The sequence below is a fragment of the Carassius auratus genome, chromosome 2 (genome assembly GCF_003368295.1).
Source record: "Carassius auratus strain Wakin chromosome 2, ASM336829v1, whole genome shotgun sequence".
In the NCBI taxonomy this organism is placed as follows: Eukaryota; Metazoa; Chordata; class Actinopteri; order Cypriniformes; family Cyprinidae; genus Carassius; species Carassius auratus.
Genome location: NC_039244.1, coordinates 4,128,431 through 4,145,937, shown reverse-complemented (window position 1 = coordinate 4,145,937; position 17,507 = coordinate 4,128,431). Strand labels below are relative to the sequence as shown.

The window sequence follows — 17,507 nt, the reverse complement described above, 5'->3', positions numbered from 1 at the left end:
TGCTTGACAGGCAGTGTATGGAGATAAGAAGCTGGGAGTGTACAATTTCATATATATCTATATTTTTTTATGAGTTCTCATCTTCTGAGAAATAAGCATTTTGGATTTTAAGTATTTAAAGATTTGTCTCTAAAACAGGTTTATATGTATATACTGTCTTTCTATTAACAAACCAGTCTCCCCTGATACAGAAACGCTGCCTCTTTCTTCTTTGACTGTTTGACAGAAAGACAGTTGCCTTTGGTTTCACAACCAAAATTCATAATAAAGCACAGACTCTTGCATCGTATTGCTTAATTATACTGTATACTAACACTGGCCTATAGGCTGGCATAAAATAGATTAATAAATGTTATTCTTAGAAAAAAAAAAAACATGAACATACATGAGGAAAAATGAGTGATTGAGTGAGTGAGTGAGAGATCTTCACAGGTCTGTTTTATGAAACAGATTTTCTCTTGTCAATCTTGCTTAGAGTAACAAGGTGCTAATTACGCCAGATAGATTTCCAGGGCGCCAAAACATATTGGATCTAAAAAGTGTAATTCCTTGTGTGGGAGGGGATGGTGTCACATTGTGCATTTGTTTCCTTGTTTCAATTTATTTATTCATTTCTTTCTTTCTTTCTTTCTTTAATCCTAATTTCATGGTGAGATAAACCTGTTCTTTTGTGCTAGAATGAATTAAACCTTTGGTTTCCCAATAAATAAATAAATGTAAAAAGTAGTCAAGCAGCTCTAAGTCCCCAGAGAAAAACATGAACATAGTTATTATCTTTATTTGCCCCTCTAACTCTAGCACTCTCTACTCTCTAATTCTGTTCTTCAAAAAAACTTGCCCATTTTATAGTTGAACTCTTCATTTATTAACTGCATGTTACAATTAACAAAAGCTAAAAAGGCCTCTTACACTGGAATGCTCTATTCTTTTTCTGTTCCATCTGTTTTCTTTTTATTTATTATATAATAAAAAACACCTTGCTACGTGTAATGCGTTAAGCTAACTGAGTCTTGTCATAGCACTTGTGTATCATTGCTCTCTTGTTGATTTAGATTTCTTCCATTGTCTTCATTTGTAATTCACTTTAAAAGCATCTACTAGATGCCTAAATGTAAATGTAAATATATATAGATTGACTGATCTGACTAGATCGCTCATTGCGTCCTAAACTACCATCAGGCCGTGAAGCCTCCAAAAGTGTTCTTTCTTTCTTATTCCCTACCGACAGACAGCCAAACACTGACCTATAATAACCCGATTTGAAGCTTATCTGTTACACAGGATAAGTTTTTAAGATGTATCTATGTAAATGAAATGCCAAAAATTTTATCAATTTTTACTTCAGATGTTATCTGCAATTTGTATGGTCTTTTTGGACAGGGTAAGCAATATATTGAAATCGTTAAGATGGATGTGTCAGCTACACACTACTGACATAGGTAAATGAACCAACACAAAAAATATTCTTATACTGCGGAAAACCTATATGGTGGTGCATTGGCTTTTATGCTCAAGTTAAAATAAGTTCAGCTTTAATAAACAAACGTGTTTTTACACCTTGCGCTTTTTCTCTCTCCTTTTATTCAGTCCCCTATCTTATGTCTTGAGTTTTTTACAAAGAAAAGACATGTTTTGTGTGAACTGCCTAAATTTAAAAAAAATATTTTTAGAAATGTGCATTCAGAGCCGGAATGTTGTGATTGGGCCTTGTGATAAAAACCCTCTCCAATATTTTGAATTTGGACTGCAATACCTAGTTCAACCACTCTGTGTCAATCCTACTGTACATTCAGCACTTTTAAGGCAAGAAGTTTCACTTCACCGACCATCTTTGAAATGCCTGTTGGGCATGCAAGTGCAGCCCCTATCTCCTTGAATGGGCTCTGACAACAACTGTCTTATTATAAGTGTTGTTTCTTTTGCTCAAGTAGCGTAAAAAATCATATTCTTAAAGCTAGAGCAGCCAGTGTTCACTTAACAGTGCGCATCTCAGAATGCCTATTGTTTCTATAGCAACTGGAACTTTTGAGAGCTGCAGTGATGCGCTTACTTTACCGATTAGCGATTGGCTCTTTTACTCAGAAGGCGGGGCTTCCTTTGATAGAGCGGCCATATTGAGTTTTGGATTTTTCCCCATTCAAAACTAGATGAGTGATGCGTTTTGGTTATTCTATTGTCTTTGACTGAACCGCAGTCAGTTGGCACACTGTACAATGCAGGGACTCGTGTCATGTGGTTTTAAAAGAGGGTTTTGTTCTGATTCACAGAAACTGGCACAGAGGTGTGTCGTTCGAAACGACTTAACTTCTCTTCACTAGGTAAAAGCAAAAATATTTAATCAAACTCTATCAGACTATCAGTGGATGTTGCCGGTAACAAAATTAGCAAAGGCACTTGATATCGATTCTTTGTTTGTAACAGTAAACCGTAAAGTAACAGCTCGAAATCAGCTATTGTAAAATTAGAAAATGAGATATTCTTTTTTTATGCTGGAATACTTGACTATAAGAACCTATATTAGTCTGGTTGTAAATTGCAAACCCTGGATTTGTCTGATCTAAACAATAAGGGTTCAAATTATGTACTTGCCCTGCCAATATTTCACTGGCACAGAATGAACAATAGGCCTTTACACTGATTGGTTTGTAGACTTGCTGCTACTGATGCTTTCAAGGCAATTACAAGTCATTTTGCATATTCAGCTAGAAACAATATTGTATATTATAACTTCATAAGGTTTTCTTTGGCAACACAATGCTGGCACTACAGGGCAAACTGAAGGTGGGCTGTTATTACTTGGGCTAGAATGAAACCAAAATACTGTAAAAACAACTTAGCAACCTTCTAGAATATTTGAGCAGGAGTTTTTCACAGGAAACACCGATGTGAGATTACAGTTAAAATCACTGTCTAAATAAAGAGTTTAAGGCAAGTCACTACAGACCATTCCATTGTTTTTCATGCATTATTTATGTGCAACTGTAGATTTCAATTTCATACATTAAAAAAAAAAAAAATCTCATGCACTGAGACCAAACTTTCCAGTTTTATTCAATTTATCCATAGCCACCTGTTTTATCGTTTTTATTCCTAATTTTATTTTTATTTTTTTTTATCTAAAACTAGCTGTTTGACTTTCTGATTTATGGTGGCTATATAATATAAAAAGATATCCAAAATTCCCTCTGTACAAACCTTTAATATGTTAAGAGTTTTGAACCTGGCTTCATCTTATGTTCACATTTTTCTTCAGGAATCATATGCAAATTAGTGCATATTTAATTAGATAATGTTTGATTTGCATATTTAAATATGACATTTCTGAAAACTTGTAATACAAAACAACTGTCTTGATGTACTTTGATTAATCAGCCGAAAGAGTGAGGTGATGTCTATTAGTCTTCTTCACCTGGGATGTCTCACCTTATGACAGGAACTGATTCCGTCCAGGGTCATTCATTTGTCGTAGAAATGTGAACCTGGTTTTATTATTTATGCATTTGAATGGCCTCTTTGTGCTTTGCAAACAAACTTATAGGCTCATGGAAGCAAGGGCATATGGTTTTAGATGCATAAAAAACCAATCACATTTGCACATAAGAGTGCCCATCCACGCATACACTCTCCAATGTTAATGTATAGGTAGTTTGATGATCGCAATGGCGGCAGTTGATCCGCTCTCGGCTCAGAGAGCTCAGATATCCTCGGGCACCGCTGCCAAGCTGCCAGTCGGTATCGTCACACCTTACTGCCTTTAAAGATTGCCCTGCAGAGACAGCAGGGAACGCTGAACAGCCGGGCAGCCCTGGAGAGTTACGAGGTGGGAGCCATGCCAAGACGTGCCCACCAGAGAGAGAGAGAAAGAGGGGGTGAGGGAGGTACCCATCCACAGCTATCATGAAGGACAGAGAGGGGGGATTTGAACAGAACCGACACGGATCCTACATGTACCTGCACAGCCAATCAATTCTCCGAATCTTTGCGACGATGCTGCATGAGATATATGCGCAAACATGCAGGTCTGCACCGGCGTAATCCACAGAAATGGCAATGGAAGACAGAATGTAAATGAGGCTGTTATTGCACAGCCGCGTTCATCAAACTGAGCTGGAGAGACTTCAATGGCCCTGATGAATATGCATGCAAATTTGTTAATTAAGTTAATTATTCTGCTGAAAATTCATTTGTCTTCCCAAGGACATTTCTGCGATGATTTTAACATGTTTCTACCATTAGTCATGCACAGTGCAGTTTAAAATCACTTTGTCCACTCTATTTATTTATTTATTTCTCCAAAAGTTTCGCTCCCAGTGGGGGGACGGTGTGCAAAACCGTCGAGGTCGGCAGAGGTTAGGCATATGTGTGTGCATGTGTTTAAGCAAAGCAAGTCGATGCTAGATTATGTCTACGAGGTCACTGGATGGCCAGTGTTATTTTAAAACACATGCCGGAAAGGAAACCTTATGTATGAACAAGAACAAGAAGAAATAACTTTAAAGGAATAGTTAACCCAGATTGAAAATTAGTTTTACATTTTTTAACCCTTGGGCCATCCTGATGTAGATGAGTGTGTTTCTTCATCAGAACAGATTTGGAGAAATTTAGCATTCCATCACTTGCTCACCATTGGATCCTCTGAAGTGAATGGGTGCCGTCAGAATGAGAGTCCAAACAGCTGATAAAAACATCACAATAATCCACAAGTAATCCACCTGAATCCAGACCATCATTTAATGTCTTGTGAAGTGAAAAGCTGCGTGTTTGGAAGAAACAAATGCATTTTTAATTTCAAAACCAGAGGAGACAGTTTAAAGACGTTAAATAATGGGCTGGAGCGGTGGATACTTTTGGATTATTGTGATGTTTTTATCAGCTGTTTGTACTCTTATTCGGATGGCACCCATTCACTGCAGAGGATCCACTGGTGAGCAAGTGATGTCATATGTCTGCTACTCAAAAATCACAAACATTTGAACGTTTAGAAAAATAAAAGCATTTGAGGTGTGGTATATTTTTTCTCTGTAGCACAAGTGGTTGAGGACGGATTTTGCGTGGCGAAGCTTCAGGGTGTGCACAAATCCCTAACTCCAAGTACACCTTAGCAAGCGCTAATAAATTAGACAGTTCTGGTTATAATGAGGAAGAGATTAGTATAAAAATCCTTCAGAGAACAGATGTCTATCAGCTCTGATCAATGCCACACCTGGTTATTAAAATGCATCGTTTCATAAGCAAGACCTTTGAGTGAGCAGAGAATAATTCCTTTGATATTTAGAAGAGAGAAGAGTTTTGTTTTAGTAAGATGAGACTCTGATTCTCTGTTCCAGGAGTTAAATTAATATCATGCAAATAAAGAGATGCTGTTGTTGTTGTGCCGAACATCACAAGGGTAAAAAACTCAACCGGACGGGAGATTGAGAATGGACGGCTGGTTTATGAACACATGAATGTAGTGTGGGACTGTATTTCATCATTCTACTCTCTAACCCTGTAGAGGAGCTGTGCAGTGTGACTCATGGTTTTGGGTTGATCCTGGATGATTTGAACACTGTGTTTCATTGCAATCTGCTCACAATTAACCCTGATGTCCTCCGAGGTTTGCCTGAGGCATATGCATCTCTTCCCCTCTCATATACAATAAGCACTCTGTATCTGCAAATACATTTTAAAATCTATTCATAATTGAGCTTTTTACATTTTTTTTGGTGAAATGTTTATTGTGTGTGTGTGTGTGTGTGTGTGTGGGTGGGTGGGTGTGTGTGTATAACTAGCCTTCTCTATTCTAATCTATCTATATCTATCATATAATTGTAACAATATAATATAATATATTAATTGCGGAGTAAAATAACAGAATAAGACTTTTAAAATGAAAGGAGAAAGCAAGTTGTCACTTTTTACTCCAGTGAACATCTCATCTAACCTAATATTGTAACATCTTGTCACCCTACATGGGGTAAGTTGTCACACTGGGACAATGCCATTAAATTGCATGCAGTGGTATTCGATCACAAGACAACAAAAATGGAAACAACAACAGCACAACCAAACTGAGGCTGTTGAATCCTTGAAAAATAATATCTACGGAGACAAGGATTTGCTTATTATCTAAACTACAGACTTCCAAAAAACTGTGACATTTAAAGGCAGCAAAATAAAATGGAAAAAAAATCACAGTACGTTAAATAAAGACAGGAGGATAGCAGGTAAGAACAGGAAGGTCTAATGAGACTCTTTTGAGCAGAAAACAACATCTGTTTGGCTCCTGGCTATAATCTGAGCACACATTTGCCAGAGAGGTACAGTATGGTAAAAGAGCGCGTCTTTCTAGAAGCTTGTAAACAGATGCTGTGGACAGGTATGTCTGTTCTCAACTTTTCCAGCGATGGACTGTTTCTGCTCAAAGCTGAGCAGATTTCCAAGGTCTTTGAAGGAATTATTTAGCTGCTGGACAAGTGAATCTCACTTTCTAAAAGACACTTTCTATTATGAGCAAGACTTCAGTCACATTGTCTCTTCTGAAACGTTGTCCGTGTTTATGTTTGATGTGGGTGAAACAGCATGAACGAGGACATTTAGCGAGGCATGTCAGTGCTATAAACAGACTGTCATTTTCACACTGCTGAAATGTCAAAGCAGACATGTCAGATTATGACAACATCCACGTCTCGTCGTATGGAGAGATTTGCTAAAAATAAAGTCATACACTAATGTCCAAAAGTTTGGGGTCGGTAAGATTTTTTAAGTGTTTTTGAAAGAAGTCTCTTTTGCTCACCAATGCTGCATTTATTCATTTAAAAAATATATATTAAAACAGTAATATTGTGAAATATTTGTAGAATCTAAAAGAACAGCTTTCTATGTGAATATATGGTAAAGTGTCATTTATTCCTGTGATGCAAAGCTGAATTTTCAGCATCATTACTCCAGTGAAACAGGATCTTCCAGAAATCATTCTAATATGCTAATTTACTGCTCAAAATACTTTTTTTATTATTATAAAATAAATGTTGAAAACAGTTCATATTCTTCCATTTTTGTGGAAACTGAGATTCTTTGATGAATAGAATCAAAATTGAAAAGAACAGCATTTATTTGAAATGCAAATTTTTATAACATGTCTTTAGTGCATCCATCCTGAATGAAAGTATTAATTGCTTTAAATAAATAAATATTACTGACCCCAAACAGTAATGCATGTTATAGTTGATGTAATTTGAAACATTAATCTTTATGCATGTTATTAAAAGCGCAGAATTATTTTTGAATGCTTTAATAACACATTTCTTCTTGATTATACATATAATATTTTGGTGCAAAATCCTCTAATCTATATTTGTGATGAATCCCACCAGAGCTGAGCTAAGTCGACGTGTTGTCTAGAAGAGAGCAATTGACTGCCGTCTGTCTGAGGTTTGTGGTTTGGGAGTTTAATGAGATCAGAACAGGACAGAGACGACGTGGGACTCTGTGCTCCACTGAGTGAGATAAATCAGCTTTTTAAGACAGATATCACACATAATTACATTAGGTGTTATATTAAAGATACCTCAGAGTGTATTTGTCAGAGGAGCATATAGTCTGATGTCTATCATGATATTCAGTAATGGTTCCATGAAGAACCTTTAACATCCATAGAATCTTTTCATTCCGCAAAAGGTGAAAAAAGGTTCTTTAAATTATTAAAATGATTTCACATGTAAAAAAAAAAAGTGGTTCTTTTAAAAACTGCTTACTTTGCGGAACCATAAATGGTTATTTCTTGCTATTTGGAGATTTTATTTTTGAGAGTGTATTTGAATGCTCATGCTTTTCAAAATCTGCTGTGACTTCTTTTATTCTATGGTACACAATGTCCAAAAACTGTGTCCAAAATGTTACATAGGCGAAGAAAAATTGTGACTATGGTGGTCAATCAGTGTTCCAAGGTGAGGTTTTCAGTAAATAACTTATGTTTGTATGAAAAACAGACAAGAATCTGTCATATGACTTCAGATTTAGTATACTAGAAGCCTAACAGGCTATTTATTATGGTGTTTTTATTTTGCTTTTTTTTTTTTTTTTGTCCAATTCTTCTAATATTTTTGCTAAATTAAATTATCAGAAGAAAAGAAAAAAAAGAATTCATGTCTAATGTCTTGTAAATCCAAATGGTCTCGGGCAAAACATCACTTTAATAATAATGTCATTTGAAGAATGTAAGTCGAAGCGCTGTGAACGTCTCACTTGTTGACCATTACTGCCACCCGCTGGACACTGGCGGAATTACACCCTCTCTGAAGCTCATTTGCATCCAAGACTGAGGCCTACTAACATTTTCTTATTATTTCTTTTTTCTTTTACTGCACAGTGGAAAATTCTTTTCCCGCATTCTTGTCACACTTGGTTTTCCCTCAGCTTTGATTATTATTATTTTTTTTTTTGTCTCTGTTCCTCTTTCATGCATTTTCGTGACGAAAATTGGACTTCTCCAAACTCAACACCCTCAAGCAAGCAAATATTACATTCAATGACGTGACACTTTTTTAAAAATCATTTTCTAGATTTATTAAGTTATTCAAATATACATCAATACATTCATACAGACAATCACTTCAAACACTTATGATAAACATGTTTTCAGTTTTTTACATCTAAGCAATTTCATATTTTGGGGGCTAAAAAACATTAATATTGAATTTAATCCTTTAGCAGACACTTTTATCCAAAGCGACTTTATTACCCCCAAAAACATTCTGATATTACTTATTGATGATATTTGTAAGAAAAATATTTGTAAACCCTTAATATTTTTTTATATACATTTTTTATAAAAATAGAATTTATTTTTATTGTAAAAATTTTTTTACATTTAGAAACAAACATTTAACCATTGTTAAACCATCAGAAATAAACATTCAGAAAACCATTGTTATTATGTGACAGGAGGAACGATAAAACCTTATGGCTTTCTCTCTCTCTCTCATTAAAAAAAAAAAAAAAAAATATATATATATATATATATATATATATATATATATATATATATATATATATATATATATATATATATATATATATATATATATATGTATATATATATATATATATATATATGTATATATATATATATATATAATAAACATATTATATATGATTAATTCATGTTTTCAGGAAAATGTATACATTTTTACTTAAAGGTTACACCACTTAAACTTTTTTTAATTTATGAAATCAACATAATATTTCTAAGAATTTGGCGCATGCTTAACATTTTTTGTCATTCTAAAATTTCTGTCCTTTCTTCTTTCACTCTTGTATGTTTTTTGGTTTTTATTGTTCATTTATAAAACTATTGTTGAAAAATCAAAACTCACTTTAAAGCCGCAACAAAAGCTTGCCCTTTGACATGATCAGAGATGAAACTGGCCCGAGAAGCTGCTCGGATTGCTGAATGTTTGCGTGCTGAACCTCTGCGAGAGCCGACGGAAACCTCTGCTCCACGGCAGGTTATTCCTGAACTTCTTCCCTCCGAAGATGTGGATGAGTGGATTCAGACAGCAGTGGGAATATGCTAGAATGTGAGTGATGCAGTAGATGATCTCCCAAACACTTTCCTTCAATGCAAAAACACCTAAAGACCTCAAGGACAAGAGGAAGAGGAAGATGTTATACGGTGCCCAGCAGATGAAGAATCCCACGGCGATGCTTAGAATGATGCATATGGCGTGATTTCTGCTTCGGATGCGACTTTGAAGGATGGCAAATCCCATCCGTGTGTGGCAGAACACAATAACCAGGAACGGCAACAGGAAAAAGAGAATTATCTGAGAGAAGTATCCAAACAACTCCATAAACATTGAGTTATAGTTGGGAACGCAAAATACACCATCAGGACCATCCACAGTCCCAGAGAAGATCATTTCAGGCAGACTGAAGCCCACAGAGATCAACCACACCACAGCGGACGAGATGTGTGTGTAAAGTCTGCTTCGGTTCCCTATAGATGAAGCGAACACCGGATACACCACCGCCACGTATCGATGGACTGTCATGACTGTGAGGAACATCATGTAGCTGTACAGGCCCAAAAAGATGCCCCAGGTGAACAGATTACAGGCCAGATTTCCAAAAATCCATCCCCAAATGTGATTAATGGTCCAGGGAACCAGCGTGAAGGAGAAGATGAGGTCGGAGACTGTCAGATGGAGGAGTAAACAGTCAGCAGAGCTGCTCAAACCCACTTTCTTCAAGACCACCCAAAGCAAAAAGCTGTTTCCAGGAAGACTGATGCAGGTGATGAGACAGTAGCAAACGGCGTTGATTATCCTAAACGCAAAATTCTCCTCCTCTAATGTAACCAAAGGATAATAATCTTCATATGTGTAGTCATATTCATAGCTGATATTGGAGGCCTCGTGTAAAATCTCTCCATGCATCATATCGTCTGTAGAAAGACAGATTGAATAATGTTAAAAATCATGCATAAAGATCATATTAGAAAAACATCATATAAAAATGTTAGCAATTAGTCAAGTCCACATTTAAAGTTCACCCAACAATATATATTCAATACTCTCTTTAAAAACAAGGGTTTCAAAATAGTGGGATTTCAAAGTGATGCAATAGAAGAATTATTTTTGGAAGCTTTCAGTGAATAGTTAGTTCTCTCTTTTTTTTTTTTACATTTAAATAATTTAAAGAACAATTTTCCAATGTATAAAAAAAGAACTTTTGTAAAATGTAAATGTTCCATGGATATTAAAGTTTCTTCATGGAACCATAGATGCCAATAAATCACCTTTATTTTAATATATGTAAATATATTATGTAAATAAATGTAAAATAATATAAACATATATATGTATATATTGTTTTTAAAAAATGAAAATGTTTACATAATTGTTTCATTGCAATGATTATACACAATGAATGAAAGCACTATAAACTGACCTTTATGATGAAATTCCAAATCTTCTGAAGTTTTGTGTGACAAACGGAATTAGTAAACACAGATTTTAGGGAACTTATTCTTTATATAAAGGTTCCTTTTGACTTCAGATGATTTGGAAATTGACACATGATTCATATAGAGAAATGATATGCCGCTACCGTAAATAATGACCTTTAAATGTTTTTGAATGATTAGAAATCAGAAAGCATGCATTCATTCCCAGAGATATGCGAAAGAAACAGAAAGAGATATGAAAGAAAAAATGTAATACAAGAAATACCTTGGTTGCTGTGGTGGCTTGTTCCTTGAAATATCGCTGTTGTCTCTCATAGAGACACTGAAGAAATCATGCATGTTTCTTCCTTCAGACATACGAACGTCCAGCCCACTTATTAACACCAAACACTTTAACACATATCTCCTTTCACATACACATTCATCCTAAAGTAAATCGTTGAACAAAATAGAAAAAACTATCTCCAATAATTTCCACTATATCTTCTTAAACTTGTTATAAATAAAAGGCAAAGCTGGTGTTTTACTTCAAATATTCAAAAATATATATACGTGTGTGTGTGTGTGTGTGTGTGTGTGTGTGTGTGTGTGTGTTACAGTTTTTTTGGTGGTTATACCAATTAAAAAAATGAAGTCTTATTATTAACATAATTGACCATTTTATAGTAAAATGTTTTTTTTTGTTTTTGTTTTTTCAGAATAAATAAATGTATCATGTTTATGGTCTCCATTATTGCTACAGTGTTTTCAGTGTGTTCAGCTCTAGAGAGTTTGTTTGTTGTGCCGCACAATTTTCTCGAGCTCCTTCGGTGGTGTACGGATGAATCCTGGAGTCGCTGGGATCCGTTGTTCTTCTGTAGAGCCCCGGATGTCTGAGTTCAGGAGAGCAGAACAAGAAGCTGGACAAGAGGTTTCTGTACTTCCCTCTGAGAATATACAGCGCTGGATTTATGCAGCAATGAGAAAACGCCAGAATCCTGCAGATGATAAAGGTAACATGCAGCTGATAACTTTCACAGGGGTCAGGTTCATAGATGGACATCAGCACCATGATGATATGATACGGCCCCCAGCATATGAAGAAACCTATAACAATGCACAGCACCAGTATCACAGTCCTGTATTTATGCCTGGCTGACGTTGACATGAGAGTCATGAGGATTTTGGTGTAACAGAAAGCAATGACTGCAAATGGTATGAGGAACAGCATAATAAGCTGTGCATAATATCCAGCCTTTTCGTCATGCATACTGTTGCTTTCACAAGAGTATGTCTTGATATGCACTTTTTGTGCATTTGCAGCTATTGAATCTCTCAGACAAGCAATCAAACTTATGATCCAGGCACCAGCACAGGCAACTTTTGAACATTTGAGCCTTCGTCTCCCTGTTAGCCAGTTGCTTCTGACCACAACCACAACAAAACGGTCGAGGGTCATGGCCGTGAGGAGGATAAGGCTTCCGTAGATGCCTACAAAATAGGCCCCGGTCATGATCTTGCAGGCGAAGTCACCAAAAACCCAATGATGAAGAAGCTCCACACACCAGAAAGGCAACGTCAGCGTGAACAGAAGGTCAAAAAGAGCCAAACAGAACATAAAAAGGTTGGTAACCCTTTTCAGGTCTTCGTAGCAGGTGAGCGCACACACGAGAAAGCCATTTCCGAGGATGCTGAGGCAGAAGATTATGGCGTAGCACACACCAGTGGTCATTTTATAGTCATCGGCCTCACACATTGAGATTAGGTCTTCATATGGATATGAGTAATTATCATCATGGCTGTTGGTAAAATTTAACGCCATCATCTAGCATAAAAATAAATGCATTTTACCACAATGGAATTTCTGATACTTGCATGATGTAGAAAATGTAAAAAGCAAGCAATCACAGTCAAAAAGCCATGCAGCTGTTGCATCTTGGATCTTTGGTAGTATACACAGGATAGTAAGAATGAAAGAACGTGAAATGCCTACCTCAAGGTCTTGGTTGACTCGGTTGTATAACTGCTTAAGGAAAATAGTCTAAGTGACAATTGAAATCACACTTCTGTTACTGTTGTCATTTCCTTTTTGCTAATGCATGCAGTTTCACAATGAATAAATCGAGAGTGGCTTGGCATGGCAGCATGTGTTTTCTGAGAAATTTAAATCCTTTTGTCAAGCCGCCAAATATATTTATAGTTAGATATTTATTGCAAATTTGAGCAATTCCAGTTCCTCAGTGATTTGCAATAAATATTTGCGGGAAATGCAATTGCATTAGGCCAACTTCTTCTTCCATTTAAATAAAATATTAATTTTAATCAGTTCCTTCAAAAGTAAAGACTTTTAATTAAGTTGTCGGTCTTTTTAGAGGCAGTAAAAACAATCCATAACAGGCCTTCATTTTGCTCTAAAAGTCTATATCAAACAACAATACTAAACACATAAAAGTGAAAGTGTATTAAATTCATTCATGTTTTAAAAATGAAACCTGAACGCATTGTCATATGAAGAATTAACTCGATCATCTACATTTGAAAACTATGTGTTTGATTCACTAAAAAAGAGGTGGCTCATGACATTACATTATCTTACAGTATCACAACGGCCATTATTTTGTGATTTTGTTTGATGTTCATTGAATAGCACAGATAAACACCTTTAGTATGCAGATGGAAGACAATTTATTAACAATACTGCACTATATGAAAGCAAAATAAGTCACATGATTAAACTTTACTCGCATCCTGAGCTATTTCCAGAGCATTTGATGAACCAAAAACACATAGCAGAAGATCACACTGAATCAGCCAACCACAGACTGTTTGACTATGACTGAAGTGCCAAAGTGATGTGGTCAGTTGATCCATAGAACAGCTGCAAGTTTGAGAAATTAACAGAAGTGCTGCTGGTAAAATGTATTTTCATTTTTTTTTGTGACTCATCAAAGTATTGTCAGAACCAAATCTCAGGACCATTAGTCACCGAATAGTTCATGCACATGATTTAAAAGAATTCAAGTCACCAAGTCTGTAAATATATCAGTCAATGATCTTTGGCAAATATGATTAGTGATTATTTAATTATAAACAATTTATTATTGTTATTATGTAAAAAAAATCTTATTGGAAAAATATTTCACTTCAAGTATAGCAATGTGAAATGCATAGATGCAAAGATGTTTTGTTGATCAAAGTTTCTTGCAGGAAGCACTCATAGAAACCTCAATAAGAACATGCCAGAGCAAACAAAGAGGCATTTTATATTGTATTTATAGTTACAAAACAGAACTCATTTACTGGCATCATTTTAAGATTATGGTTGGTGTATTAAGTATCCTGACAGATGTTTCCTGAATAGATTTTTTTTACATTGTTTTTTACATTTTAAAAAAATATTTTTATCATGGTTGTACATATTGACAGGTTTTTCTCATGCAGTGTCCTTATTTTATTATAATTATTATTATTTGTTTGCTTGTATATTTAAAATTCCTGAAGTCAAAAGTCAAAAGTAAAAAGTAAAAAAAAAAAAAAGGTGAAAAACTGTCAACAGTTTAACCCCTTCAAGTGAAGACACACCTGGAGCAGTGGGCAGCTGTACCCTTTCAAAAGGTATTAATAAGGACAACTAGATAACATGTACTTGTAAATGTGACAGCGTTGTGTCTTATTTATGAGAGTGAATAAAGTTAAAGGTAAAAGCTAAGAAAGGAGAAGTTGAGACCCCAGTTGTAGATCAAAGAACCACAGTATATCAGGAAACCAGCAGCAATGTGGTTAGGTGCAATTTCTTTTTATTGTTAGTGACTCAAAAGTTACATTAATGACAGATGCTACAGGCCTAGTTTTGCAGTGCAATACTAAATGTACATGCTTTCTAAAACATTCATAAATCACTTATTGATCAATTATTAATCTATCAATAAATTGAAGGATTAACGATAATGATTCATTCAGTTTAAGTTTCACACATAAACTGCGAGATAATGTCAAATTTCATACACGCACACGCACACACACACACACACACACACACACACACACACACACACACACACACACGCACACACACGCACGCACACACACACACACACACACACATACACACACACACATTAAATATTGCATGTGTTATGCATTTTCATTTTACATTTATATATTTAAATTTTTTTTATTAAAGCTGCTATTCTAAAATAAATTAAAAATTGCTAAAAAAATGCAAAAGAAAATAGAAAAATAATGTTAAAGACATGTATACAAGCCATTATGTTGTTTAAAGTTAACAAATGCAGTAAAGAGCTTACATGTTCACCACTGTATATAAACATCAATTTATTTGTTCATTTTTTGTAGCTTCAATTATTTATGTATAAAAGAAATCAAATATATAATGCAAATAATTTGAACAGACTAAATGTATATAACAGGGGTATTCAATTAAAGTTCCAAGAGGTCTGGTCTCATTATTTCCTTTCCAGAGGACACCAGTAATGAAGTCAAAAATATCATTGGGTTGGGTCCTCAGAGCCACAGGGCAGTTACTTCTGAGAATGTTTATATATATATATATATATATATATATATATATATAAACATCAGTTGAGCCTAATATGAATATTAAAATATAAGATCAGATTTTTTTATCAAGCTATTATTATGTTTAATGTTTAGATACTGTACAAATTTAAGACAGAAGACCATGTGACAGAAAAGATACATAATTTCTCCCTTATAGTCTGGATCATTTTAATATTTTGCTTTAAACAAACATAATCAAAACACTCTCATCATGTGCAGGAAACAGTTAACCAGTCATTTTAATGTTTATGATGTTTTCCCTTGTCATCTACAAATAATTTTCCCAATTTCAATAATTCTATGTTTATTTTAACATACTGATTAATAATACATAATGTAGATGTCACGTTTTGAAAGGTCATATACTTATATATGATAGGTAAAATAACTGTATTTGCACTACTGTTGTTTTCTGCAGTGCTTTAGCAAAAGTATCGATATATATTTGCTGCTCACTGTGTTTCTGTTTCTGTTAATGTCGCTTGAGTGTCTTAATAGAGAAGCAATGCACACGGAAAGGGCTTGAATGAATCACAACTGGCTCTGGGTAAAAATTTTTATAAAAAGGTGAAAGTTCATTACAATAAATGGCCCTGAGAGCTGCGGTGTGAACAGCTTTGTTGTTTTGATGCACTGCTCACTTAATTTAGAAATGGTAAAATGGTGGTGCATGCCATTGCAATTATGTCTTTCGGTCCGATTAGAACACATCTGAGCAAGCAATATGAATATGCCTGGAATATAACAACTTCTTGTAAGATTGAATCACAGATTTTTTTTTTTAGCTTTTTACATGCAATTGTAGTATTCGAATCAGTTTATTGTACAGACACTTTAAATTGCATTCATTTTGTTGCCGGAAATCAGTACATGCATTGTTCAAACCCACTGAGAGTTTGTTTAAGCATAGAAAGCTAAAACATAGATATTTCTTCACCATTGGAGAAATCAAGCATGCTGTGTCGATTCTGAACCTCTGTGTTGTTCTTACAGAAAATAGTTAAGATTTTCTTCAAGCGGTTTCTGAATTTTGTCCCCATAAAAACATAAAACACAGGATTCAGGCAGCAGTGGGAGAAAGCCATCACCTGAGAGATGTGCTTCTAATAGTCTATAGATTTAATCAGCTCACAATCACTAAAAGGAGAGATATTCCATGAAATCAGAGAGTCCAGAAATATGGCCATGTTGTACAGCCCCCATCCCAAGAAAAAAAAACACCACTATGAAGAGGATGAGCTGCACTGTCTTTCTACGAGTGTGAGATGTTGGTCGAAGTAGCCGTCCCAAGATCACAGTGTAGCAAAAAGCAATGATCACAAAAGCGATAACGAAAAAACACAAACACAAAGTTAACTGCTTTGCAAGCAGGGTCTCCAAGAGTCCAGCCATACATGTAGTAGTGGGCTCAGAAGGGCAGGCCAAAGGTGAAAATGAGATCAGAGAGAGCCAGATTTAACAGAAGCGTGTTGGTGAGGGATTTCAGATTTTCATACTTCACAAGGACCCACAAAAACCACTGTGTTTCCCACACAGCTGAACAGACCGACGATGAGGAAAATGACTAGGGTGATGGCTTTCCCAAACTGGATAACATTTGTCTTGATACAAATGTCAAAAGGATAGTAACAGTAATACATGTAAGATGTTTCATACAGATTTTCAGTCACTGATTGGGCTGTCATCTCGATGCATAAATATACACTGAAAAAATAATTGGGGACAAATTCGCTCAGAAATTCCTGATACATTTCACAAATGATTTAAAAAAATCTATCTATCTATCTATCTATCTATCTATCTATCTATCTATCTATCTATCTATCTATCTATCTATCTATCTGTCTGTCTGTCTGTCTGTCTGTCTGTCTGTCTGTCTGTCTGTCTGTCTGTCTGTCTGTCTGTCTATCTGTCTATTTGATCTTACTAACTCAAATATTAAATATTAACCAACTGGAGAAATAACCAGTGATTGCATTGATAATTGCACATATTTTTT

The 17,507-nt window shown here is 35.2% G+C and overlaps 2 protein-coding genes across 2 annotated transcripts; both read right to left on the bottom strand.

Moving 5' to 3' along the window:
• Positions 1 to 9,376: 9,376 nt before the first annotated feature.
• Positions 9,377 to 11,525, bottom strand: xcr1b.3 (chemokine (C motif) receptor 1b, duplicate 3). Its single transcript, XM_026279321.1, has 2 exons — positions 11,214 to 11,525; positions 9,377 to 10,426 (listed from the first exon to the last, which is right to left on the bottom strand). The coding sequence occupies exon 2, from the start codon at positions 10,419 to 10,421 to the stop codon at positions 9,393 to 9,395; it is 1,029 nt and encodes a 342-aa protein (XP_026135106.1). The 5' UTR covers positions 10,422 to 10,426; positions 11,214 to 11,525; the 3' UTR covers positions 9,377 to 9,392.
• An 84-nt stretch (positions 11,526 to 11,609) lies between these two features.
• On the bottom strand, positions 11,610 to 13,048 carry LOC113110406 (chemokine XC receptor 1). Its single transcript, XM_026274604.1, has 2 exons — positions 12,921 to 13,048; positions 11,610 to 12,752 (listed from the first exon to the last, which is right to left on the bottom strand). Exon 2 carries the CDS (start codon positions 12,750 to 12,752, stop codon positions 11,685 to 11,687), a length of 1,068 nt encoding a protein of 355 aa, XP_026130389.1. The 5' UTR covers positions 12,921 to 13,048; the 3' UTR covers positions 11,610 to 11,684.
• Positions 13,049 to 17,507: the final 4,459 nt, after the last annotated feature.